At 55.8% G+C, this 27,359-nt stretch overlaps 1 protein-coding gene and 1 long non-coding RNA gene across 5 annotated transcripts in view; one reads left to right on the forward strand and one right to left on the reverse strand.

Moving 5' to 3' along the window:
- Window positions 1–1,848: 1,848 nt before the first annotated feature.
- LOC131481707 (uncharacterized) lies at window positions 1,849–2,983 on the forward strand. Its single transcript, XR_009246528.1, has 2 exons — window positions 1,849–2,175; window positions 2,748–2,983. It is a non-coding gene; the product is annotated as an uncharacterized LOC131481707 (long non-coding RNA).
- A 907-nt stretch (window positions 2,984–3,890) lies between these two features.
- Window positions 3,891–27,359, reverse strand: part of DLG5 (discs large MAGUK scaffold protein 5) — a 101,900-nt gene continuing 78,431 nt past the window's right edge. For 2 of the 4 annotated variants that reach the window (XM_004583516.2, XM_058671677.1), the window contains exons 14-32: window positions 26,142–26,234; window positions 23,502–24,527; window positions 23,208–23,331; window positions 22,587–22,731; window positions 20,951–21,063; window positions 20,708–20,797; window positions 20,351–20,501; window positions 16,946–17,108; window positions 16,698–16,831; window positions 15,982–16,128; window positions 14,754–14,937; window positions 14,161–14,309; window positions 13,499–13,669; window positions 13,035–13,231; window positions 7,698–7,841; window positions 7,427–7,554; window positions 6,442–6,551; window positions 5,770–5,879; window positions 3,891–4,602 (exon numbers count right to left, since the gene is read on the reverse strand). In XM_004583516.2, coding sequence (XP_004583573.2) covers window positions 4,499–4,602; window positions 5,770–5,879; window positions 6,442–6,551; window positions 7,427–7,554; window positions 7,698–7,841; window positions 13,035–13,231; window positions 13,499–13,669; window positions 14,161–14,309; window positions 14,754–14,937; window positions 15,982–16,128; window positions 16,698–16,831; window positions 16,946–17,108; window positions 20,351–20,501; window positions 20,708–20,797; window positions 20,951–21,063; window positions 22,587–22,731; window positions 23,208–23,331; window positions 23,502–24,527; window positions 26,142–26,234 — 3,483 coding nt within the window. In that variant the 3' untranslated portion in view covers window positions 3,891–4,498. The remainder of the gene's footprint in view (window positions 4,603–5,769; window positions 5,880–6,441; window positions 6,552–7,426; window positions 7,555–7,697; window positions 7,842–13,034; window positions 13,232–13,498; window positions 13,670–14,160; window positions 14,310–14,753; window positions 14,938–15,981; window positions 16,129–16,697; window positions 16,832–16,945; window positions 17,109–20,350; window positions 20,502–20,707; window positions 20,798–20,950; window positions 21,064–22,586; window positions 22,732–23,207; window positions 23,332–23,501; window positions 24,528–26,141; window positions 26,235–27,359) is intronic. The other 2 variants (XM_058671678.1, XM_058671676.1) reach the window with 2 other exon arrangements.

The following is a 27,359-nucleotide window of genomic DNA, read 5'->3' on the forward strand; positions in this document are numbered from 1 at the left end:
AGCAGGGGCCACTTCCGATCTCCCCACCTTTGATGTGGGATGTTAACATGTGACTATGCCTGCCCCCTCCTCTATCCCCCAACTTGCTGGCCCCGGGCTTCCAGGCCTTGAGCTGGCCTGTGGGACTTGCACTGAGCTGTGAAGCCAGCATCTCGGGTTATCCAGCCTGCTGAAGTCTGTCACAGGACCTCTTGGCTACTGCTGGCACATGGGCAAACCCCCTCCTCCGTCCTTCCTATCAACTGGTAAACTTACTTGGGTGTCTCAGCTCTAGAGAGAATGATAATACCCGTACTGTTCGGAAAAAGAACTGGTGGTTTTTAGACAACCAGGGGTCAGGGCAGAGGTGTCACCACACACAGAGATGGCCTCAAGCGTAGCTTCCAGACCCATCTCATCTGCTTAGACCAGACCAGGGAACCCATGTCGAGTTCAAGATTCCTTATGGTGTGAGGAAAATACCATTGTTTTTAGGGCACTGGTTTTTAAGAACCACAGGAACTATTTAGAACCTATGTGAACATAAGCATTTAATACATTTCAAACACAAAAATGTAACCCAAGTCACCAAACCTCAAGGAAAATGTAAACTTTGTAAAAAGAGTAAGTTAAATATATACTCTTTGATGGTTAGCAGAAAATTTTAATAATAAGCAGCTGTTTGTTAAAGCTGTCATCACTTGCAACCAGATATAATTTTCAAATTTAAAACAAAATTTATTGGCAAGGTAGAAAGATAGGTAGAACACGTTTCAGATACTGATTTACTCCCCAGATACCTTGAAGCCAGAAATCCAAACCCTGTCTCCCACATAGGTAGCAGGAACTAAAATCACTGGAGCAGTCCCTGCCACCTCCCAGGGTCCCCATGAGCAGGAGCTGGGCGTGGGAAACATGTGGGCATCTTGGCTAGCACCCTAACTGGCACTGGTTTAAATTCATCATCCTGCGATTCCATGTAGAACCCACGCCAGCACACACTGTTGCCGAATCCAGGCAGCTTCCTCCTCCTGTCACTTCCATCTTGAGTCCTAAGGTTTTGTGCCACCCACTGAGGGCCAGCCTACCCGGCAGGTGAGCTCCAGGGCTTAGGCCATTCCCACTTTGGCCCTCTGTCCATCTCTAACCTAAATGGGCAGTGAAAGCAGCTCCAATGGTTGGCTAGCTCTGCACGGGCAGCTTCCACGAGAACCCACAAGGAGCACCTCCAAGATGAGCGTGGGTTTCCTTGTTAATCACATGTTGGGCTGAAAGACTCAGGCAACCCATAGGATGTCCTTATCCATTAATGCACGCTAGACATTCCAGGGAGGTTAAAATCAGTCCACAAAAACAAGAAACCCAAATGAAATGCCTGCTTCTAGGGACCGCTTACATTGTTGGGAAATTCAGTGTGGGATGTTTTCCTTTAGGGGGTAGGGATAGCAAGGCAACATGGCTCAAGAGTCCCCAGTAATTGCATTAAATGCTGCAAGTGGAGTGTGCAGGTGTGATTGAAGCTCCGATGCGCTGACAGTACAGGCAGTGATCAGAGCAAGGATTCAGAGTTGACCCCCACTAAAAAGAGACTCAGCCCGCTGCAGCGTGGTGCCCCCCGATCCTCGCTCTGCTCACACAGCCCCTCGTGACTGTCCCTAGACAAGTGTCTGAGGGTGTGGCAGGATGAACCTCCTGGCTTTCTGACCCCACGTCTGGGTTTTGGACTTACTCAGCCTGGCACACACAACCCTGTGAGCCCATGCCTGAGAACAAATGTGTACATCGTGTTTTTCTTATGCTGCCTTCTGATACAGCCACAGCCTAGAAGGGAATTCTGCTAAAAGGGAGGGGAGGGGGGCGTGGAAACAGCAGAGATTGTTAAGCTGCCGCAGCTGCCCCACTTCTGACCCAGCTCCCTGTTAATGGCCTGGGAAAGCAGTGAAGGATGGCTCAAGTGTTTGGGCCACTGCTCTGGACTTTTTTGGACCCACTGTGCTTGAAACATCGGCAGACACCCGAGGGTTAAAACGGCGGCACAGGTGCGAGACAGCCTGAGACAGATCTACAACCGAAAGGATTCGAAATGACGCGGGGCGGGGAAGATGACGACGGTCAGCCTGTGTCATCCTCAGAGAAGGTGCTGGGTCCGTGGAACAAGTGCTGGAATGACAGCAAAACCGGAAGCCTCACCCACAGGTAGGCATGGGATGGGGTAATTCCCACACCAAACCAGGCTGCCCCTGGGAAACCTGGAGAGCACCAAACAGGGTCGGGGCACAGAAGGTCAAGGCTGGGGCATGATCACGGAGCTCAGAGAGCCGCCATGGCCCCATGGCTGTAAGCGTGTGGGCCCCAAGTCCACTTCCCTCAACAGCCAAAGCCCATGTTCTGTGTCCCTCCCCCCACAAAACATGCGAGGCCAAGGTGGCAGGGCTGTGTTGGAACCTAAGCCAACAGGAAGGGCTGAGGGAGGCGCTACACCAGGTCTGCGCCTGTTGGCTGCCCTGCCACTGCAGCAGCACAAGGCTGTGACCCAACAGCCTAGCTTTGAGCTCCTGCCCTCAGTCAGAGGAGCAGAAGGGGTCCCCGTTGACCCGAGGCCTTTTGAGGGGCAGTCCTGCAAGGCTGAATGATATTACAAGGTGAAGCTGTGAGATGCCACCACTGTGGTCCCCATGTCAGCCACGGCCCCCACTGAAGACATTAGGGTACCCTCACCTTACCATGTTCACGTCCCACGACTGTTCACAGATAACCCCTAATTGCAGGTCCGCAGAGGAAGCCTCAAGCACAGACTGCGTGTCTCCGACCGGCTGCCACACTGGACAGATGGCACAGGAGGCTGACAGAGGCCAAGTGGCAGCGCGCCTCCAGATTATCAGGACAGAGGGAAAGAACCTCCTACGGAAGTGCACGGAACTCAAGAACCCGGGACAGCTGGGGGAGGCGGGCACAAACCAAGGAGAGGCAGGTGTCTTTAAACAGGAACATTTACAGAAATTGACCTTTATTTGTACTAAAGTCTGTTTAACTTTTGATACAAAGTAACATTTTAGTACAGACCCTCCCAGTCTGTCCGGTCAGTACCTGTCAGGACAGGGGTACAGTACCATTGGGGCCGCCTGGGCCTGCTACTCAGAAAAACGGCCCTATCCCACGGTGAGGCACGGGCCTCAGGTTTTGCTCAGTTGCCTGTACCTGCGAAACAAGGGTCGGCATTGAGGGCTGAACTCTTGTCTCTGTTTTGAACAATGGTGCAAGAAAATATATCCCTTTAGAAACAAACAAACAAAAGTCAGTAATGGGAAAACTACAATCTAGCATCTTAGAATTACAAAGAATAAAATGAAATCAAGGATTTCTTGGTAGTAAAATGAAATGCTTGGAGCAGTATTAAAATAGAGGTCCCACCCCAATGACATAGGGAGCAGGGTACAGTACCTATGAGCAATGGGACGCACGGCATTAGCAGGAATGGCGTCCCACCTGCAGCCAGACACATCTAGCGTCCCAAGTGCAAAGGAACAAAAACATAGAAACAAAGGAACAAACCCCCAGACAGCCTCCAGAGCAACGTTCTTAGACGTGAGTGCTGCAACCAGAATTGACAACGACGACAAACAAAGATCCTGTTTTTTTCTGGTAGGGTTTGGATGGTGACGACACTGACCATTAGGCTTCCCCGAAAGCTCTCCACCCAAAGTCTGCTCTGCAACACAAGTGGTTTTCACATCAGCAAAATGGGCTGCACCTGCCACACGCCACGTGGGTCCAAAATTGCCTGCAAACACTGCACCTGGGAGGAGGCTGCCGATGGACACCCTCCTGCCCCGGCTAAGCTCCGGCGGGCCAGACGGACGCTGTGAGAACAAAACGTGTGTGGAGGAGGACACAGGAGGCAGGACAAAGGGGCCAGAGCTGCGTCTGTGCGATGGGTGAGGCCGCAACTGCAGCCCACCAGGGTGGCATGCCCACACTGTCATGGCTGGCGGGTAAGGCCCTCGAAGGCACTGGTGGGGTGTGAGGCCCCAGCGGCAGCAGCCCGAGCACCCACAGTCCTGGTGCCCTTCCAGGAGAGGCGCCAGCCATGGGGTAGGGAGTCCATCAAGGCTCTGGTCCCTCAGACAGGAGCTACTCACAAGGACCCAGGGTCATTTCGTCCAAGACAGGAATAAAACCAACACCAAAGCAGCGAGGTGGGGCTGGCGGGGGCAAGGACTGGGCCCCAAAAATAGGGAGCTGTTCAAGTAAACATGAGCAACCCAATACTTAGAAAAGGCTTGTAAACTTGGGATCTGAGAGGGCCTGTGTGCAGCACCTGGGGCTGGCTGTGGCGCGTGGAAGGCAGGATGGGGGAGGCCCGCTACTGAAGCCTGCTGTGTGCTCCCTGCCACGGCAGGTCTTCACACAACATGCCAACCTATGCCGGACAGTCCCACACAGCCATTGCCCTCCTGTTCAGAGGAGGTGCCTCCGCAGTCCCGGCTCTGCTTTCCATCTTGGTGCTGGCCAGGCCAGTCTAGAGTGGGCAGGCGGGGATCCACAGGACTTTGTTCTGCTCTTGATGGACCATGGCCAAGATCTGACTGCAGACGCTCGACAAGGCTCCTCCCTGGACGACCCCTGCAAAAAGAGCCCCCAGGACACACATGACCCTCCCTCAGCTCCTGGGGGCTCTCAGTCTAAGGCGAGGTAAGACCTATCCTCCCCCCAATGGCCCTGGGCCTCAGGCCACCTGGTACTCCCACTCGATCCTCGCCTGACTCCTGCAGCAGTGGGAAGTTGGGAAAGGAAGAGAGGAGAACCAGGCTGTCCCCAGGGAGCTGGTCACTCACATCAGAACAGCCCAGCCCCATGGCAGCAACTCTAGGCTGGGCTTACCTGACTTAGGGTTATACTAAGAGGGAGAGAATGTGCATGTGTGTAAGAGACAGGGAGGGAGGGAGAGAGTACATGTGCGAGAGAGACAGTGATTTCAGAAAGCAGGCCCAGAGGAGTGTCACCAGCAAGACAGGGCCTACAGCCACACACCCAGTGTGGCCTGAGCATAAACCTCCCATGCAGTGGTAGCAAGGTACACCTGAAAGCAACACCAGAGATCAGAAACTGGGAAGGACAGTGCCATTTCACACGTTGTATGGCTCGAGTGTGGGCCAATAAATGGGACTAATCTGTGTGATTTCTAAAATTTCACTCCTCTAGAAATGCTAGGGTATTTGGCTTTGGGCATCTACATGTGAGTACAAAACACAGACACACACCCCACCCAGCCCCCACCCCCACAGTGGGCCTTAGATACCAAAAGAGGTGCTGGACCAGATGCTGATACCCACCACCAGGTGAGTACACCCGTCCCCATCACTCTGACTGCAGCGCCAACCCCTGCCAATGATGGACTTTGCTGCGTGAAATGTGGAATGACAGCAGGTAAACCGAGCCAAACCTCTCGGCAGAATTGAGGGAAACGAGCAGGTTTTCCTCACCAAAGCCCATGGCTGAACTGGCCTGCCCTGCGGCATGCTGGGCATGGCTCTGGCCACCACCATTACTGCTGTAAGCTGCCCAGGACACTGAAGCCTCTATATGAGGTGCTACTGCTGCACACACACAGAAAGGTGGGTACAGATGTGACTGGGCCCACGGCTGAACCCCATGGCAAGCCTGATACCATGGCCCGTCTGTACCTGTCCCCTGTCATGATGTGCGCACACCAGAACACAGGAGCTGACTTTGGGAGGTCCCTGCTGCCCACCCCTGCAGCCCCCTGTCCACAGGGCCCATGACACCCACCTGTGAAGTACTTGCCATACTCCTGCTCAATCTTCTGAGCTGTCTCAAACTGTTCTTTGGAGTGCCTCTGAGTTACCTTGTCCCTCAGGTAAATGGGGTCTCTCTGTTCCCTGTGGGGACAAACCAGGAGCCAGGCTGAACCACGCTCCTCTTGGGCCTGTCCCCTCCTTGCTACCTGTGCCCAGGGCAGCAGGGGCCTGGGCCAAGGCAGGGTGGGATGTTGCTGGGACAGCTACAGCACTCCACCCCTGCCTCTGACCTCATCCCTACCCTAGACAGCTCAGCATCTGTCATGGGTGTGGGGTGGGGTTCCCTGAAGTTCTGGGCAGAGGCAAGGAAGGCTACCCAGCTCATGTGCAAAAAGAACAGACGCCAGAAGCCTGGCAACACAGACGGCAAGACAGGCCTTGCCCAGCACTGAGCAAGAGCCTCAGAGCAGAGGCTCATCCACATCCCAGAGCCAGTTCACGGCTAAGCAGGACAGTTCCCAAGCCTCCCAGCTCCTCAGGGCCCCTGAGTAGGACAGGAATGGGGCACGGGGGGGTGGGGGGGCGGGCGGCAGGGAGCGTGGCTAGAGGTGAAAGGCCATCTCCTACACATGCTGTCAGTTTCCAGCCTGGGGAGCCCTCCGCTCACGGGGACCCAACCCAGCCAGCAGAGCCAGGCACCCACTTGATGTGTTTGGCGCTCTTGTAGTGGATGAAGATGACGATGGGGTAGATGTGCATGTGGTGCAGGCGCTCGATGGCGTGGGGGGCAATGTCCAGGAGACAGTGGCGGTTCTGGCGGAAGGGAAGGAAGATACCCACTGAGTCCTGCAGGGCAGGCATGAGGGGCCAGACCCTCCCAGGTGGTCCACCCTCACCACACCCAGCTCCAGCCAGATCTCTCTTCCTCCACCAATGGCCCAGCTGGCAGACAGGGTGGGCAAAGACAATTTTTTATCAAAGCCACACCTGATCTGTGGGGAACCTGACCCAGGGGGCACCTCAATGCCCTTCCCACCCTACCTACACACACACACTTGCACACACAAGCTCATACACATGTGTTGGCTGTGGTGAGGCTGGGGCTGGGTATGCAGGCCCAGCAGCACGTGCCGAGCCGAGCACTTGGGGGGCTTGGGATGAGGTGCAGCAGTGTGCCCCTCAGTGTGACCTGGAATGCTTTTCCTTCTGGGGATCCCCTGAGCTTCCAGCGGAGCTGAGCCAGAGATCCTGTGGCCTGCCTGATTCCCCAGAGGGGCTCCCTGGAGCAGCTTCCTGCAGGCTCAGTCCACCACTCACAGCCATGGGAGGAGATACCAGCCGGATGTGGCAAGGGAGCAGTGAGGAAGACAGAGCCTGACGAGGCCCACAAAACCCACGGCCACCCCATCTTGAACATGCCAGGGTGCTGATACAGGTCAATGGCCCCTGGCCCTTGCAGGGGCAAGGTGCCATGGAGCTGGGCACCCATGTTCAACTCAGAGTTCAAAGCTGCCATCAGAACCCCTCTGAGGGAAGCAGGGGGCAACTCGGACACCCTCACCAAGGACCCCACTTGCTGGTCAGCAAAGCAGAGACTAGGCAGCCACAAGGGCGAGCCCAGGGCAGCACAGCTCAGGTTGCTGTGGATGCCCCAACAGGTGCTAACCCCCAAGTCAAGCAGCAGGTACCTTTTCGGTGATCTCCTTTATTGAGGCCACTGTGGTCACATCGAAGTGCCCGCTCCTCCGTTTGTAGTCGACAAACAGGCAGTCCTTGACGCCACGCTCAATGGCCTGCTGCGAGGCCTTCATCACCTCTGTGGACACACAGAGGACGCTGTGGTGGTGGTCCGCAACCACACCCACTGGGGCTCTGACTGGCTCACGGCCAGTGAGGGGCTGTGGCACGGACGTGAGCCACACAGAGTGCAGGGGGTACGGGTGGGTAGGGGGACCTTACCAAGGGGACACCTGCAGAACTTGCCGGGCGCCTCATTCACCAGCATCTCCCTCACCACATCCAGCAAAGGCCCCAGGATGAGGACAGGCCGCAGGGAGGTGCAGTCCAGCTTCTGCACGCGCTGATAGGCCAAGCTCACCGAGTCTGTGCGGGCAGTGGACACAGAGGCTGTGTCACAGGCACAGCGTGCAGCAGCCGGTTCCCTGACTGAACTCCCTCCCCACCAAACAGCTCCATCCCTTCAGTGTGCAGATCCAGAGCCTGCCCAGCTGTCCTGGGCCTTCCCCGGGTGCCACACACATCCAGCACGCCCAAGAGCACAGACATGGAACCCACATGGGGAATCTGTGAGGCAGCTGACCTCAACCAGCCATCTGGGCCATTCTGCTTGCATGCCTTCCACCTAAGTCAACCACCTCCCAACACCACACTCGGCTCTCCAAACAGGTGGCCTCCCCCAACAGGTGAGTGTGGAACTGCAACCACCCTTGCTTAGAGGATATGAGTTCAGGCCCTCATGTGCTCACTGTCCCCCTACCCTGCCTGTGGGGAGAAAGTGGGTGGGGTGGGTTGCTGGTGGTTAGACACATGGGGATAGCCCTAGGGGATAGAGCCCCAAGAGGGAAGGCAGTTGGCTTCTCTCAGAAGAGAGCTGCCCAGTCTGGAACTCCTCCCTCCAGCAGCTCTGACTCGTCCATGGCAGAGCACAAAGACTCCTGGCAGGCCCAGGCCACGGTTCAGGAAGCCTTGGGCCAAGCAGCCATACCACAGCCCACTTAATGCGTGCAACAGACCTCCCCAGCCACCAGATGACAAAGCCCTCACAGGAAGCCAGCTAAAAGCAGTGAATGCCTTCTTGGGCCCCTAGTTGTTCCACACTGTGCAGGCAGCAGCTCAAGGAGGGGGATCAAAGACAGTCCCTGCTCTCAGAAAGTTCATACTGGTCCAGGGCTCACAGGACAGCCCAACAGTCCCAGGCAGGAGTGAAGCAAATATGAGAGGACCATGGATAGGCCAGCAAGGCCCAGAGGAGGGCAGGGTGAGGTGCTTAGCAGGAGGCAGGGCACACCAGTGATGGGGCCCGTGCACACGTGCTGCAGGTGACAGGACATCAAGGAAGGTGAGTGAAGGGACACTAAGAAAGGTGAGAGAAATGGTGGATCTGGAAGGACCTGACCCCATCTAGAGAGAGGCCAGAAGAGCAAGGGCTGGCAACACCACACAGCAGGGCAGCTCTGTAAAGAGCAGCCCAGCAGGCAGGATGTGGAGCTGAATGCAGAACTCGGCCTCTCCCCAGGGATGGGGCCCTATCTCGGGGGTTAACCTGAAAACTGACAATCCAAGTGCTGAGTACACACAGCCTTGTACACAGCACTCCCTGGAGACCACTTCCCACACTGGAAAGCACTGAAGTGTGGCTTTAAAGGAGGGAGTGGGCTCAGGGTTGGTACAGTCACCGCCATGGCGACTCATATGTATTCTCTTTCAAAATGAGAATCCTGGGACTTCTGAGGTGGTATAGCACACTAATACTCCACCTGTGGCCCCGGTATCCCACATGGATGCCAGTTGGTAGGCTGACTGCTCTACTTCCCATCCAGCTCCCTGCTTGTGGCCTGAGGAGGCAGTAGAGGACGGCCCAAAGCCTTGGGACCCTGCACCCATGTGGGAGACCTAGAAGAAGCTGCTGTCTCCTGGCTTCAGATCAGCCTAGTTCTGGCTATTGTGGCCATTGGGGGGTGAACCAGTGGATGAAAGATTTCTCTCTCTGTTATATATAAATCAAGGGTGGACAACATCTAGCCCACGGGCTAGATAAGTCCTATAATAACATTTCAAATGAAATAAAAATTAATTTGAAAAATGAGAATCCTGGTGACAGAGCCAGTGTCCTCCTGAGTACACCGTCCCACCAGCCTCTGTGGAGGCAACCACTTATTGTAAGAGACAGAGATCTCCCATTCCTTCATCTGCCCCCTGCAAATGGCCCTAACAGCCACCGCTGGGCAGGGCTGAAGCCAGGAGCCAGGCACTCTAGCCTGATCTCCCACGTGGGTGACAGGGACACAAGCCCTTGGGTCATCCTCTGCTGCCTTCCCAGGTACCTTAGCAGAGAGCAGGACTGGAACATGAATAATCAGGACTCAAATCTATTCGGAGATGGGATTGCTAGTGTTGCAAGTGGCAGCTTAATCTGCCCAATGCCAGGATCCAGACTATTTTTTTTTTGCATAACAATAAGCTTATCCTTTGTTTCCATTATCCACAAACCTTTTCAATCACGGGTGGGCAACATCAGTCTAGGCCTGAGAAGTCATTTGCTCGGTGGTTTGCAAGGCAACTGCAAGCAAGACCTGAAACTCAGTAACTCTAGAGCAGGCTAATTTGTAAGTTGGCAGTTCTGTGCTGTCTGTGAATGATGTTATAAAATATCTACATGATCCTTAACAGAGGAAAGGTTCTTCCCACAACCTGTTTTGAAGTATCCCTTTTGTGGCTGACACAGGCAAGGCCGGTTAGGCTGCAGCCTGTAGTGCTGGCATCCCATATGGGCTCTGGCTGGGGTCTCGGCTGCTCAACTTGCAATCCAGTTCCCCGTTAATGTGCCTGGGAAAGCAGAAGAGGATGGTCCAAGTCTTTGGGATCCTGAACCTTCCAGGAGAAGCCTAGAAGAAGCTCCCAGCTCCTGATCAGCCTAGCTCTGGCTTGTTGCGGTCATTTAGGGAGTGAATCAATACACAGACCATCTTCTCTCTCCTCTCTATCTCTCTGTAAATTTGTGATGGGATGAAGGAGGTCCCTTCAAGATTCCCTGCAGGCAGGGTCTGGGGTGGGGGAGAGGTTAAAGGTTACATGAGATCAGAGTGCAGGACACTAATCTCCCAGGTTGGTGGCCAACAGGGGCCTCCCCCTCTCCACCATGTGAGCAAGCAGCAGGAAGGCGGCCATCTACAAGAGGACGAGTGCCCTGGCCTGACTGCAAGGACCCCGACATGAGGCGTCTTGTCTGTGAAACTGCCACTGTGACGAGAGAGAGAGAGAGAGAAAGCCCTGAACTTGAAGGCACCTGCTTTGTAGCCCTCTGGGATGAGACCAAAGCAGCCAGGACCCAGGGGCCACCGTTCCCTGAGAGAGGGAAGGGCAGAGCATGACACCATGGTTCCCGCCTAGAGCCACCTGCCATGTCTTCAAGCTGCTAAAGGCCTGAGAAAGCCACCTGACACAGATTGCTAAAGAGAAACAAATGGGGAGCCAAGGCTCCTTAGGAGCAGGGGCCCCAGGAAACACTGCTGCTTCTCAGTTGGGACAGGAGGGTTTCCCTGATCACCAGGGTGAACTGCAGGATGTCCAAAGGCCACAGCCTCCCCACCCCAAGCTCAGCTGCACCTCTGCCCGGAGAACCTGGCACAGCTCTCTCTGGAGCCCGCCAAGTGCCTGTACATGCACAGTTTCTGACACCTAAATCACCAAGTACCTGGCAGCCTGAGAGGCAGGAAAAGGAAGGCAAGGACAACAGTGGAGACTGAGTGACAATCACCAGCTCAGGCCCCGCACAATACATGAATTACAAGAAAGCAGATGACAAGGGGATTGAAAGTCTATTATAAAAGAATCGAATGGAAATTCTAAAATTTGGAAGAAAAAAAAATTGCAACTTCCAGAAAAGAACACATCAGGTACAGTCCCATAGGGGAATGATGAGTAGAGGAAAGACAGTAGGAAACACGAGGCTGGGTGGAGGTGGAGAGGAAAAAAACAAAGCAGGAAGTGGGGCAGACACAAGGCACCACGTGTGGAGGACGAAAGAGCCCTCCTGCACCGGGAGTGACCTCACAGACCTGCTCGCTTCCCAGCCCCCAGAAGCTGCACGTGGTGAAATCTGGAGAGGAGAGCCTGGTCCTGGGTTGTTGGGGTGAGGGGAGCCCCAAAGTGAATTGCTCATTCTTCTGTGGGGCTGCTGTGAGACACACGTGAAGAAGGGCCCGTGAGAACGGAGCCTGGGGAGGAGCAGCGGAGGGGTGTCCTTGGCAGCTAGAGGAAGCCAAACCCAGCTCTGACCTTACACAAGGAACCAAGACTGCATCAGGAAGCGAGGGAGGGAGTTGTGGGCGGGGTAGAGGGAGAGGTGGACACAAGAGAAGGGGCAACAGGTAAGGGCACAGCTGTGAGGCAGGCCAAGGCTGTCCTGCGTTCCAACCCACTCGGATGCAGGCTCAGAACTTGGATGCAGCATGAGCCGAGTGGCTCCGCAGAGGCCAGGTGCCTGAGGATTATCAGAAGTGAGGATTCAGGTCAGAGAGAAGCCAAAGACACACACCCAGAGGTCCGCTGAGACTCCCATGAGAACAAGCAGCTAAAACTCAACAGATAAGGGAGAGATGGGATGCCACTGGATTAATCTCGAATAAGAATACAGAGACAGCTAGGACAGTAAGATGGCAAAGTGTGTTTCATTTATGCAGTGCATTAAAATGAAAAATAGGCAATGCATGCTCAGCAAACATGCACTGTCCTGTCTTCTGCAAATGCATGTGCACTCAGCTGTCCCCGTCGGACTTGGATAAAAACATTAAAAAAGCAGATGGCCACAGACTTGCTTTAAAACCCCACATGGTGCTTAGGAGAGATTTTGCATATATAAACCACACGAGAGTTTCAAGTGGACAGACAGAAGGTACCCAGGCTGTGAGTGAACCAGTATGGCAGGGGAACCACTGCGTGACGCAGACCTCTCAGGGAGACAGGCAGCAGCGCAGAGGTGGCCCCAGCGGCTCTCGATCCTCTGCCAAACTGGGGTGAGCCACAAGGCAAAGCACAACGGAGGAGAGGGGGAGGCTGGCTGTCCACTCCTCGGCTCAGTGCCCTGGCCCTGGGAGGATCTCCTGACAAGGTGTCAGTGGACACGGGAGAAGGGCAGCAGGGCAGGGGCCTGCAGAGATGGGGGACCCATGGCCACCAGTAGACTACAAAACCAAACAAGGCGGAGTGCACTGAACAGAAGGGGCTCCCACCCGCCAATGCCTCCATCTCCTTCCTGCCTTCCTAGTGGGAGCCAAGTCCCTGAAGCCGGCAGCACAAACCCCACCCCAGCCATGCAAGGTGTCAAGTGAGATGTAAAGCAGAAAGAGCCACGTCCCTGCCCTGCCCCATCCTCCCTGCTGCCTGACTTACAAATGCGTTGGCTGGGGCTGCCGGACAGCCAGCGTCTGGGAGGACACCTTAGAGACGGAAGCCACGTTCCGTGGATGGGAGACTCAGCCAGCACCACCAGGCAGCCCCGGACAGTGGCCCCCAGACCTGCGTCTGGCGCGAGTCCCTGCTGAGATGCCCACTCACCTTCTAGCAGTGGGATGGAGTCGCTAGAGAAAGTGTCCAGGGCCAGCAGGTCTTTGCCATCTTTGGACCCGCTGCGCTTGTGCTTGTGCTTGCGGCGGAAGAAGGACCGGCGAGCAGCCGCTGACAGGGTCTTGGCGGTGCTGCCGTCATCTCTGACCTCTGACACACTGAGCCTCCTGGAGAACTCTTGGTCCATCCTGCAGTCAGAGAGTCAGCCTGTGGGCTCCCCACTTGCCTCTGCAGGTCTCGGGGCTCCCCACCATACACCCCCAGACCCCGGGTACAGCTGATGGCCACAGAGCAGGGAGACGGACAAACACCAGGGCTGCGGGCAAGCCTGGGGCCAACACCAGACACTGGGATGGTGGTTTCACTTTCTGCCACAGAAAGGCGTGAGGCCCTGAAAACAGCCCAGGCCCCAGAGGCCACAGAACACGTGGGGCTGGGAGAGCGGGAACCCATACACGTATTTGCTAGGGATCTGCCCACGCTGCATCTTCTGGGCACTCTCGTCCAGCTGCCAGGCCATCCAGGACCCAAAGATGCCCTGGGGCAGGGTGTCGTCCACGTAGAGGATGTCATCCTTCTTAAAACTCAGCTCATGCTCCACTTCCGCCTGCCGGTCATACAGAGCCCTGCAGTGAGGGACAGAGGGCACCCACTGAGGAGGCTGCCAGACACCTAGGCAGCCAGGCCTCTGAGGCCACTGCCCCGCTTCTGACATCCATCCCCAACTGCCACTCCTAGCTCTGGGGGTGCTTTCCCATGGTGGGCACCCTGTGCTGTGAACAAGGGACAGACACCCAAGATGGGTGAGAGGAAGAAGTGGGCCTTTCCTGGAAGAAGGGGGCCTCCCTGCCCGATGGCAAAGCTTCCTACAGACTGGCACCTGCCTGGGACAGTAGCATGTCATCCTCCCACTAGAGCGACAGGAAGCTGGGCTTCTTTATTGTTCTTAGTCTCTGTTCTCAGATCTCCAGGAGCATCAGGACATCTCTGAACCCCAAATATCCCTGCAGAGCAACCTGGGAACTGGAGGGCCACCTCCTGCCATCACAGCCCCAGCCTAGGGACAAGCCTGGTCCTGGCCCTGGCCCCATGTCCTTGAGATCCCAGCTGCCTGTACCTGATGTAGAAGCTGTCGCCGGGCAGGCCCCTGACCTTGGCGAAGTCCTCAGGGCGGAACTGCACCTTGAGGCAGACGCCATCCTTGGGTTTCAGCATTTCCACGTACACTTCCTCCACCGTCTTGGTCCGCATGTCCACACCGCCATACTGCCCAGGGACGGGGGCATGGAGTCAGATGGTAGGTGCACCAGAGTGGGGTGGGGGGCGGGGACAGCTGAGGCACCCATTATGGCACCAAGGCCAATAGTCAACATCCCCTGAACTCTGCAAGGCAGCTGAGTTTTTCTGGTCTCCCAGATGTCCCAGTGCCAGCCATGCCTCCTGGCTGCTGGGGCCCCTTGCCGAGGGCCTGTGCTGCCCTTGCTGACTTTTCCCAGGCTGCAGTCCAGCAGTGAAACGGGCTATTCAAAATGTGGCCCCCTCCTTGGGCTCGATCTCCCACCCCAAGACAGGAGGGCCACTCAGAAGGCTCCAGTACAGCCGCTAAAGAGAAGTCACCTTGTCCAGACTAGTGCAGTCCCCTAGGGCCGCCACTCAAGGCAGCAGCCTGAGTGGAGAGGGTCTTGGGCAAGAGGCCTGGTAGAAACTCACCTCGAGGATGAGGTCCCCTGGCACGAGCCCATCGGGACCCTTGGCGGGACTGTCATCCTCCACCTCGGCCACAAACACGCCGTGCAGGTTCCCACCACACAGGTGCAACCCCAGATCCAGCTGCGATGTTTTGATGAAAACCACACGGGGCTCCAGGGGCTTCTTGGTGGTGTCCCCCACGATCCTTTCAGGAAGGAAAGCGCAGCTCTGAGCTGTGCACAGGGAGGGAGGAGGCCGTGGGCAGGCCAAGGACCATTTCCAGCTTGTGTCTTGCGGGGCTTGGAACCACAGGCAGGTGAGTGGGAGGAATCTCATAGAAAAATTAGGTTCTACCATCTTAGGGAGCGGGCAGGATGCCAAAGGCCAGAGGTGGAAGCATGGCCTCAGGTCCCAAGGCCAGTGAGGGACAGAGCCCACACCCCTGCAGTTGCCAACCTGTCACCTGAGGAAGTGACTCCCCTGCTTGGTTTCCTCAGCACTTCCCAGGTAAAAGCCAGTGCCGGCCACACCATCCAGAGCACGGCAGCCTGCCCAGCCCCTGCGCGCCAGCTCCTTGCCATCCAGCACTGCTAACTTAGCACGGGAAACAGGCAGGAGGCAGAGGGTGTGAAGAAAGCAGGGCAGCGATGAGGGGCTGAGGCGGGAGAACTCAGTTAAAAGCCTGCTGGGGATCGTAGCTCTGGCACACTAAGCCCCAGTGAGATTGCAGACCCAGATTCAGTGTCATGCCAGCTTTGTGCTATGTGACGGACAAGTGGCTGCCTACAGGACTGGGTGACTACGTCCCACCCGGTCCCTTCCGGCCAGGGCCAGGCTGAAGGACCCACACCTGCTCCTATCACTCACACAGCAGCTGCTGCCTCTGCCTATAGTCTCTTACCCCTGCTCTACCCAAACCCAACCCTGCACAGCTCCTGCTCTGCTCGAACGCCTGAACCCAGCCGTCACCCAAACCACCACAAGGTCAGAGCTTCTCCTGACAGTGCCCCTCGCCACAAGACAGCTGAGGCTGCCAGAGCCTGGTAAACCACCTTCTCAGGGGCAACCCTACTGCCAACAGCCAGAGCCCCAAGGCCTGGCTGGGTGAATCCTGCAGCACTGTGTCACAGAGGGAGGGTGAAGAGTGAGTCTGCGAGAAAATGAGAAAAGGAGGGAGGGAGGAGAGGTAGGATGGAAGAAGGCAGGATAGTGGCAGCCAGGAGAAGGCCCACAATGCACATGTGCTGACCTGGAGCTGGGGGTGCTCTGTTTGGCCGGGGGCGTGCCTGGACCCTCGTCCTGCTCCATCAGTGGATCGATGGCAGGGGGATGCTCTGGGGTAGTGGCCCCGCTGCTCTGGAGAGTGCAGTGGGCACCAACAGGGTCCAGGTGAGAGCTGAAGACAAAAACAGCAGTGAGGAGCAGCTTATGGCCATGTCCTGTCCAGTAGCTGTGTAAAGGACCAAACCACACAGCCCTGTGCAGATGCAAGTCACTGTTAGTGAGCGGCCCACAGCATCTGCCTGGCATCTTCCTGCCTGGCCTCAGCTCGGGGTCCTCCCCCATGGTGTCCAGCCTGGAGCACGTGTGAATCCACAGCACTCTTTCCCCTGTGAATCTCATCTCCCTAGCAAATGAGGAATAACCACAGCCTTTCCCCACATTTGTCTTCCACGTGACTCACAGCACAGGGGCAGCTACAGGCAGGGCTCCAGCATGCGGTCCACACAGGCAGCCAGCCACGCCAGGGAACAACCTGTCAGTTCCTAGCTACACAGGTCATGAGGAGGCTCCAGCCACGTACCTGCACCCCCACTTCAAGAAAATACAGTTTCGCTCTATGTCCCTTTCCCCCACAAACCCAGGACTGCTCAACACTCCCTGGCCTGCAGCCGGTACTCCAAGTCTCCCCTCAAGATGAGCAGATACACCTGCTGCAGTCGTGCCTCTGCACGAAGTGCTCACCTGGACCGGGAGTGGCTGCTGAGCTGGTGCATGTGTGGGTTGTATTGGGCCAGGATGGTGATGGTGTCGCATTGCTGCCCGATGATGAGGCGTGCCTGCTGCTCCGTGGCACTCCGCAGGTTTATGCCATTGAACTGAGGAGACGTGGGCGGGGAGCACACTCAGCGATGTGGATTTCCAAAGGAGGAGACAACGGGCCCCTCCTCTTTCCAAAGCCAGCCTTTCCAAAAGGCAGCACCGCTGCTTACCTCAAGCAACTGGTCCCCGTACTCAAGGCCAGCCTGGTGTGCGATGCTCCCCACAGTCACCTTGGACACGTAGATGCCGCCCTTGTCTCCACTCACGATGGAGATGCCCAGTGGCTCCGAGCCCTTCTGCACCTTCACATGGCGTGGCTCTTCCACGTAAGGTCTTAGAAAGGAAGCAAAGGGTTTTTTTTGGAGGGGGGCAAACGGGGAGAGGGCTCAGAACTAAAATGAAGGTTCAGGGAGATCCAGAGGTCAGGCATGCATTCAGGCTATGCAGAGATGGTGGCCCCAGAGCAATGGGACAATGACCCGATGGACCTGCCCATGAAATAGTGGACACACATGCTTCCACAACCTCATGCAATACCAACATGCCACATACCACAGATACCACCAATGCTGGGAAAGACACATAGATCTTCCTCCCGGGAGGGGCTGCCTCCTGAGACTCAAGTTACTACCTCTTAAAGAGACTGCTCCTGGGGTGATGAGCACCCTGGCGGTTACCAGCCGCACGGGGCAAATACGCTCATGATGCATACTAGGGTTGCTATAACCCCAAGCCTTGGTGGAAGAGGCAGTGAGCAAGGGAGTGACCATGCACTCGCAGCCCCTGGGAGCCCCACCCCCTACTCCCCAGAACAGGACAGAGGGGCCGGGGGCAAGGGCTGGGCCAACCTCAGACTCCTCAGGGAGGAGGACCTGGGCCAGGCGGCCACGGGCAACCTCAGCAGGGATCTGTGGTGGTAGACACATCTGGATGGTGCGAGCGGTTAGAGGAAAGAGAAGCGGAACACTCAGAGAAGACAACCACCGAAGGACACGGCCGACAGGAAGGCAGGACAAGATAACACAGACTGTGCCAGCGAGACGGGTGCTTCCCAGGCCTTCTTTCTCCTGGGTGTTGAGCCCCTGAGCTTTTCCTCTCCGGACAAAGTCACAGCCAAAGGCAAAGCCCACATGGTGAGGGACCGGCAGCACCCATCGGGAGGCATCCCCACACTTTGGCCGCTGCCACCCAGGGCCCTGAGGTAAGCAGGCCTCAGCGTGCGTCCCTGTGACCCAAGGTCCAACCCACCCGGAATCAGAGTAACATTCTTACCTGCTCCCTGCTTTCCCACCTCCTCCCTTTGTGTCCCTCCACCCAGATGCACCTGCTGCACAGTTCTGGCCCCTACTCTCTAGCCCAGCCTGCACCCACCATTCCCTCCCATGTTAGTGGACCAGGTGGTAAATGGTGAGAACCTTCTAGTAGTTATCCCAGTATCTCTTCCTACCCCAGCCCAGGCTGGCAGAGCAAAGGCCCAGGGTAGGAACAAGTCACCCCAGCTCCATCCTTGAGCTCACCACACAACTGAGAGCAGAGTCAGTTTGTAGCATGGGACTCCTCCAGGCCTCACTGAATGCCCTTTTCACTGTCCCACTTCCGCACAACCCATTTAATCGGGCGGGAGCCAGGCACCAGGCTGTAGGCAAGCTACGAAGCTGCTACATAGTGAAATCAACCAGGTTCATCTACCCACAGTGCACAAGGCAAGGCAGAGGGGCCTGATTCCATGGGCAGTGATTCGTGTGCACAGGTGTGTGTGTGCACGTGCGCATACATGTGTAGGTGAGAACCACACCTTAACAGCATGCCTCCAGGTGTGGCCACCTGAGGCCACTGTGCCCTCATCATCTTTCTGTGGCCTGCACACAGGTTTTCTTGCAACAATAAAACTGCTTCATGTAAGAGATTTGTAAAGTCTGCCTCTAACATTCCAAGTAGCTCCACATGTTAAGAGCTGTACATAAAACATGTACATAAAGTACAAATAGCATATTCATAAACATACATTTGTGATTACATGTATAATTATGCACAATTATACATATATACCTACATACCTATAATCTCAAAATTACCAATAGTAAGGATGGTGCTGTGGCACAGTGGGTAAAGCTATTGCCTGTGGTGACGCTTACAGTCCTCGCTGCTCCACTTCTGACCACGCTCCCTGAAAATGCTCCTGGAAACCTGGGAAAGTAGCAGCAGGGCCAAGCACTTGGGCCCCTGCACACATATGGGAGACCCAGAAGCAACTCCTGGCAGTGGCTATCACAACCATTTGGGAAGTGAACCAATAAATGGAAGATCTCCCTGTCTCTCCTCTCTGTGTACTCTGCCTTTCAAATAAAACTTTAAAAACAATGTATGTATTAACAGCAACTTTCTGGTTGGCAAGGCTGACTGCTAATGATGTTTTTCCTACACCTACTTCTTTGCCATCCCCAGTTCTCTACAGTGAGCACACAATGGGAAACTTCAGAATGGAGAAGCAAGAACCTCCTGTTCTCAGGCGGAACCACTGTGGGTAGGGAGTCTGACCAGGCTACAGGATGTACGGTGGGCGCATGCCCCAGGCCCTCCCTGAGCACTGTGCAGGAGCTGATGGGAGGCCTGCCGGAGTGCCCATGGCCTGCCCCCACACAAGGCACTACTGCCCTGAAGGGAAGGCCCTTGCTATCCCACTGACCCGAGTCAGGGCTGGGTAAAGCTGCCTGCCCATGTTCCTGTGCACACAGGCTGGCAGGTGCTCCCGGTTCTCCTGCAGCGAGTTGGAACCTGGGAGGCTCTCACCACTGAGCAGGCATTGCAGGCCCGTGGCTTAGGTGCCCTACTGCCTCCCCTGGGGGCCCCTCCACTTTCAGCTACCTTTGCTGTCTGACGATTACCAGCCTGAAGACAGAAGGGAGATTTTCCCCAGGGCCAGCCCACCCCACAGATGACCCTTGAGGCTCACACCCACAGAAGCCTCATCTTTTGGAATTCAAGTTGGCGAGAGAAGCAACTGCTGGGGATCCATGACGCAGACAGGACCTTGGAGACACATCATCCACATTTGGTTTCAGTTTGGACCTTCACAGAAGTCTATCGTGCATAACACAGACAAAATTTTGTAAGTTCCACTCAGAGCAGCGACAGCAGGGCAGAAGGTTCATGCCGGGTAGGTTTGGGGGACAGTGCTGGACTCCACAGAGGCAGGGACTCTGGACTGACACCAAGGCTGAATCGTGAACCTAAGTGGTTGAAAGCTGGCAGATCAACGACCAAGCTGGGAACCTGGGTTCACATGCTGTTTCCATGCATGCTCTATTTCACACCAGAGGGGACAGGGGAAGGCCCAAGAGGCACAGCTTCATGCCGAGGCCCAAAGCAAAGGGTCAAAATGAGCCTGGCTTTGCCTGAGGACAGAACGGTGCCTAATCCCACAACCATAGGCAGGCCACTCCCACACAGTGTTAAAACAGGGCTACAGACAGCAACGCTCCTGGGATATCCACCAGACTTCCAGTGAAGACACGGAGATGAAGGCCCAGAGGGAGGGACTGTTGCCTTGGCCACAGCCACCCAGCCACGCTCACCTGTCCTTCCTGCGCTCCCCAAGGGATGCAGGGTTGACAGCGATTCTGGGCAGTGTAGAGGCTGAGGTCTGGGATTGGCTGCAGGAGGACAAGGTGTCGACGCTCAGTGGGGACTGTGGAGGGGTGCTGCACTCAGAGTGCGACAGCGAGCCTGCGGGCGAAGGGGTGCGGTCATGGTGTGGGCTCAGCCCAGACCAAGCAGGCTACAGCAAGCCAGATGCTCCCCCCTTCCACCTCCCTGGCCTCCACAAACACTGACCAGGAAAGCCCCCTGCCCTCGGACGGTGCCCAGGGACCTCGCAGTGGGGTGAGAACCTGTGGCAGCAGTGGCGGGCCAACAGCGGAGGGAGCCCTCACCTCTGTCGGAGCCTACGACGGACCGGGGGTATCTTGGTGTGGATGGAATTTTGATGCGCTCTGCCTTGAACTGTAGGTTACTGGAAGACCCTGTAGTTCCATCAGGAGGCAAGACTTCAGGCATTATTTCCATCACATCCCTCCCTCGCCCCCACAAGGTGGTCAGGAGGACCATGTGAGAGGCGGGGAGGCAGAGGCATACATGTGGGTAGCAGGCGCCCACCCCGGCATAGTCTGAGTTACCAAGGCGGGCACTAGAAGGCAGCGAGTTAGACCCATGGGAGGATCTCATCTCCGAGTAGTCACTACAGGCCCTGTGGCTTAGGTCCAGGCTGAGGCGCCCCTGGTGCTGAACGCTGTGGGAGAACCAGAGAGGGAATGGGCTGGAACCCCCGCCAAGCAGACAGAAACGAGGCCCAGGAGCCGCCCGCATCCGTCAGCTTGCATCAACAAACTCATCCCGGATGCTTCATAGAAGGGACCTCCAAGGAAGAAAGGTCCTGGCGTCACAGCAGCTTCAGTCACAGGGCCAGGATGGCAGGAAGGGATGGCTGTGGGCAGACCCAGGAGTGACTGGAGAAGGGCAGGGCGGGCACAGAGCCTGGTCTCGTCCACATCAGGCTGGCCCGCATCAGCCCTCAACAAGCCACCACTAAGACACTGGCATCCCATATCAGAGTACTGAATTCTAGTCCTGACTCTACTCCTGAGGCCCACTTACTGGAAAGCAGCAGGTGGGGGTTCGAGTCTCTGTCACCTACAGGAGACCTCGATTACATTCTCAACCCTTGGCTTCAGCCTGTCCCAGCCCGTTGTTGCAGTATCTGATGAGAGAACCCAAGATGGGAGATGCTAGTCCCTCTCTCTGCCTCCAAGCTCAGGATAAAACTGCTACTCCTTTACCCTGACTGCCGGTCCTACAGGGTGTGTGACCTATTCCTCCAGACTCACTGCCCTTGGCCAAGCTGCCCCCACACCAGGCCCTCCATAACCCCTCGAGCAGACTCACACTCTCCTCTGGCAATGGCCTGGCTCGCCAACCTGCTTGAACCTTGAACACTGGGTTCAAGACCCCTCGGCACCACCTGCATTGATCCTCTTTGCTACTTTTGTTTCCCACTTCTCCCATGCTTGAACATAAAACCCCATTTGGACAGAAAGATTTCCTTTTAGTTTAGAGTCCATGGTACACACTACAGATGCTAAAAAAAAAATCTGTGCAAGGAATAAGCACAGTGACTTTGAACTAGTCTGTTCACTGCTAACACAGAAACCATGATAGTACACTTAGCTCAGGGGGCCACTTAGTCAGTAAGAGGGAGATGACACGGGCCTGAACAGGGTGCCTGGGAAACCAACACTCAGCAGCAGGCAGTCCTGAGCACTGCTACCTTCCTTTGCACACCAGCTTAGGTCTGAGTATCCCTGCGGCCCACTAAGCACATGGGGTTGGTCCCCGAAGTCCTGGGCTAATGGTACCAAAAAGGTGGAAACCTCAATTAATGACATCTGAAGATGGGGCCTTCCAGAAGTAGTGATGGTAGATGAGGTTGTGACATGTACCCACGTGATGGAATCCCAGGGACTTTATAAGGGCAGTCACGGAAGTACCACTCCCTGTGGCCCATCTGAGAGTCAAGCAACCTCACCGGCTCCTAAGTGCACCAGACATTTTTCACTAGGGGAAGCACCCCTGCCCAAGACAAGCATCCTCTGGAACTACCCGCTGGTGAATTCACAGCACCCTGCAGGTTCCTGTTCCCTGGGGATCCCAACATTGCACCCCCTCCCAGAGAGATGAGGATGCCTCTCTGCCTGAGGAACCCCTCAGTACAGCATGGGTGACATCCTGTACATCCTCGTGGCCTTAGGTGCCTACCTGGGATGCAAGCCCTGGGGTCCAACGTCGTGGGGCACAGGCGGGGAGCTGCAGGGGCCGACCCTATGGCTTCGCACAGTGTAGATGGGATTACGCAGGATGGAGCTCACGGTGGTGCTGGGGGTCATGCTCCGGGGAACGGTGCCTGGAAATGGGTTGGGTGAGTGGGTTGCTCTGGACTTGGCATCTGCCCAAAGTGCCTTGGCAGGCTGGTAGTTAAGATATGGTCTCCCGAGTCCTTGTCTCCAAAGACCGTGTACCCGAGATACAGGGCAACCAACTTGCTCCCTGTATCTCAGGTACATGGTCTTTGGAGACAAGGACTCGGGAGACCATGTCTTAACTACCAGCCTGCCAAGGCACTCTGGCCAGATGCCTTCCCCATCTGCAGAAAAGGAGTAACCCCTGCCCCCATCATGCCTCCTACTTCCCAGGCTGCTAAGGGGAGACAGCACTTGGACAAGCTAAGGAAAGACAGAGATGTAAGACCACCACCCCAAATGGGACTTAGGGGCCTCAGCCACGTGACAGCTCCCAGGATGTCCAGTGCCCCTCTTCCCCAGGAAGGCCAGCCCCCAGGTCCACGCCAAGCCTCCTCCCTGCCGCTGGCCACTGGCTCACCGACAGACGGCCTGTTGGGGTACAGCGGGGGGTTGCTGTGCCGACTGGAATGTGCTGGGGAGTAAGGGGACCAGTCCTGGAGCTCCGGGGACAGTTCTCCACTGGCTGGCACGCCCTTCTGTTCCTGTAGACCCATGAGAGAGTTCCCTCCCTGGCATCCTACTCCCACCACAGGGCACCTTCCCACCATTCCCCCCTGGTATCCACCTGCTGTCTGGATCCCTCCCTCGGGTAAACTGCCAACTGCAAGGGCAAAGGAGCTTGACCAAGCGGGAGGAAGGGGCTGAGCTCTACCTCCAAGAACGCAGCAGGAATCACCACCGGGGCTAGCTTGGGCCGACAGCTGGGCGCAGACTTAGGCCGGCGGCGCTTCTGGCCCAGCTCGTCCGCCTTTTGGGCAGTGAGGTCCTCATCACAGGATTTCTTCGCTGGCAGGTAGGAGGACTCCCCGTCTCCTTCAGGGTAGTAGCTGGAGGCGATGCGGACCCGGGCCTTGCGTGGGGGTGAGGCGTGCATGGGTTCCCCAGGGTCGAGGTCGGGGGGTGGGGCACTCGGGGGGCTGGTGGACGGGGAGCTGCCCACCAGGGTGGCCTCTGACTCGGAACTGGTTTCCAGCCTATGCTGGAACTTGATGGAGTCGCTCCTCCTAGGGGGCTTGGGGGGTGTTAGGGGCCCCGCCCTCTTGGAGGGCTGGGGGGAGTGAGCAGGTCCAGGGCCCGGCAGCAGGAGGTCTACCTTGGGGGGTGTCTGGGGCCGTTTGAAAGTGTTGGGGTCAAAGATGGATTTGCGCTGCTTTGGTTTCTTGTACACGGAGAGCTTTTCGGGCCCAGTCGTTGAGCTGAGCATGGCCTTGGGCCAGGTTCCCCCGCTGTTGGAGCCCTCGGGGTCTGACTTCTCCAGAGGGGCGTCTGCCAGAGCTGCCCCACAGGAGCCCAGCTCAGTCTCAAAGGGCAGCAGGGGCCGCCGAGCACGCGCATCTGTCAGCCCATAGCTCCGTTCCCCGGAGGTGTCGGAGCGAAAGGAACTCAGGCTACGTTCGGAAGCACTGGGACAGGCCTGGGGCGAGACCTGGAAGGGTCCCCCTGGGAACGGCTTGTGCAAGAAGGAGCTGCTGCCTCCAACAGGGCTGGATTCCTTCCTGTCTTCGGGCTGGTCAGTGTAGAAGATGTCCGTCTGCGTGGAGTTATTGTGCTGCATTAGGCTCCGCTTGCCAGTGGCTGGGAAATCTGGGCCATGGGCACGAAAACTCAACATCTTCTCAGAGTCCTTGATGTTTTCAAAGATGTTCTGGCCACTCCAAGAGGAGCTCTGTGGGAACACCTGAGCAGGGATGCAGAGGAGTGAGAGCGGGAAGGTGAGACAGCGGGCAGACCTGGGGTTCCCTTCAGGTTCGGGGCACACCCACAAAAGAGACAGATGGAAGCAGGTATATGTGAACACACATGCACACACCAGAGCTCCTTACGAAATACATATATAAAGAAAATGGAACTTATATATACTTATTCTGGTTCCAAAAGAATTTGGAAACCCATGCATATAGCTGGTCTACACAAAATCATGAAAACACATATTATGAAAAAAATGGTACAGATATCCAATAATTTCAGATCAAAAGAAACATTTTTAAGTTCCATTTTCCCTCTGACTGCTTTTGAAATCCTCAGGGGCACCTGTCCCTAAGAGTGACGGTCCTGCACAGCCCTGGCCACTCTGAGCCGTGAGAGCAGGGACTGCACCGTTCCTGACTCAGAGTTCTCCCTGGACTCGCCAGCACAAGGCCCCACACAACCACTGCACATTATTCAGTTTGTTAGGGTACACCTGCACCATGGGATGCTCAACCGGGGCTAAAACGCAGAAACCCATGAAGGCAGAAAAAGACAACAAAGAACCCTATACGCTTCACCCCAGAGAAGCCAGTGCAGGGAGACCAGGTGACGCCAGCTACATACATCCCAGGAGACACTCCCTGTGCCCCCCTGCTGCCATGGATGCCGTGAGAGCATCAGCGGTTGCTGGGGGTGTGGGAGCAGGATGAGCGGGTAAGGCAGCCATGTGAGGAGGGAAACACTAGATGGAAGCTCTCTATAACTCTTGCTTTCAAATGAAAATAAAATAAACCTTAAAAAAAAAAAACCCTACTAATTAAAGGGATGAGTTTGTCTCTTTTTACTTTCTGTGACTGATCTTTTCTACTACAGAGAAAAGTTGCTACAAAAATCTAATTAAGGGCCTGGTGCAGTAGCTTCGCAGCGAAAGTCCTCGCCTTGCATGTGTTGGGATTCCATATGGGCACCGGTTCTAATCCCGGTGGCCCCACTTCCCATCCAGCTCCCTGTTTGTGGCCTGGGAAAGCAGTCGAGAACGGCTCAATGCCTTGGGATTGGTGCAGTTCCGGGCGCTGCAGCCATTTGGGGAGTGAATGAGCAGACAAAAGATCTTCCTCTCTGTCTCTCCTCCTCTCTGTAAATCTGACTTTCCAATAAAAAAGTAAATAAATAAATAAATAAGTGAAAGTAAAGTAAACAAATAAATCTTTTTTTTAAATCTAATAAAAGCCCATAAACCCTCATCTGGACAGAACATTGTTTTACCAGTCTCATTCTCTGCCAACATTGCAGAACACTGCAAAGTTATCAATGCCACGAACTTTCACCCCTGACTTTAAAAAGTACTTCCCCCAAGCAAGGCCACCTTCCCACAGCACCTCAGCGCCACCCGCTGCTGCATAGAGGAAAAAAACGTTTCCCAACAGCCTCAATGGGGTCTGCGTAACCATGGACAAGTGTTCATGCACACACTGTACTCCATACACCACAGACCGCTTTCCAAGGACCTTGGGGGCACTGGCAAGCAGCTGGGGAACATGGAGCATCTGCCTTTTCCCAGGACCCCCGGCAGGGGTAGCAGAGCCCAAAGCAGGACCCGTACCTTCAGGAGGGAGAGCGTCACCGAGTCCTGGCAGTTACGCAGCAGAGACTCACATTCATTCAGAGACTTGTTGTCCAGTGCGATACCGTTGATCTATGGACAGACGGACAGCCGGTCAGGCCCACTGGCAGGTGCTGGGCCAGGAACGTGGCTCACAGCAAGCCGGTGCTGGGCAGCTTGGCTCCCCTGAGGTGCTTGACTCAGGACAGTCTAGGTTAGGGGGCTCCTGGGCAGGCAAAACATAAGCCCTCAACATCATTCTTAGCAGAACAGTCCATCCAGGGGTCGGGCGGACACGTGGCCTTGCTGTTCCCTCTGACTGCCCCTATGCGACACTGGCCCACGTCTCAGCCTCCCAGCCCTACCAGGCACGTGTGGAATGAAAGTGAGGCAAACAGGCCTCTGAGAGCAGGAAGGAGGCTGAACAAAGGACCCCGAGTGGCACGTGCCAAGGGTTATGGCGCTGCTCACCGAGAACCCTACACCCTTCATGCACTCTCTGGTCACCCCTCAGCAGATGGGGGAGCCTGGTGCCGGAACTACCCTCGGGCAGTCCCTTGGATCTAAAATGTGCAACGTCTGCAGGTAACCTACAGACATTCGCCATCAATCTTAAATCACGCAGTGCTGTCTCAATGTGACAGCCAACAGGAAGTATATGCGGCATAAACAGAAGGAGAAGAAAACATCTGCCAAGAATTAGATATGTGTGCAGTCTGTAGCGAGGGGAGGGCTCAGATCCAGGATGTGGAGTCTGTGGGTACAGAAGGCCGGCCATGCCACAGGTGAATGGCCCACACAGGGATGTGTCCACCCCACGGACTACTACTCCACACTAAGATGGAACCGACTGTTGGCAACTCCCGGGAATGCCCTGCATAGGAAGGACCCATGGAAAAAAAAAACAGTCCCAAAGGGTCATATATATGACATTCTCAAAAATGATAAAGGATGCTGAAGGTCTCAGCTGTTGGGGGTAATGAACAGTGGGGAACTGGGAATGGCTACTTTCAAAGGTGGCACCGGAGAGACCTTGGTGGTGTGACAGCACAGTTGGGCTATGGTGGTGATTACACAGCACATCAGGGGATAAGATCACAGAGTATCACACACACACACACCCCCACCCAACCAGCTGCTGGCTTGAGTATTTTATATATAACATAACCATAAGAAGAAACCAGGTAAAACCTACACAAAACTCCTTTGAAATAATTG

This window comes from Ochotona princeps, chromosome 13 (assembly GCF_030435755.1).
Source record: "Ochotona princeps isolate mOchPri1 chromosome 13, mOchPri1.hap1, whole genome shotgun sequence".
Taxonomy (NCBI): Eukaryota; Metazoa; Chordata; class Mammalia; order Lagomorpha; family Ochotonidae; genus Ochotona; species Ochotona princeps.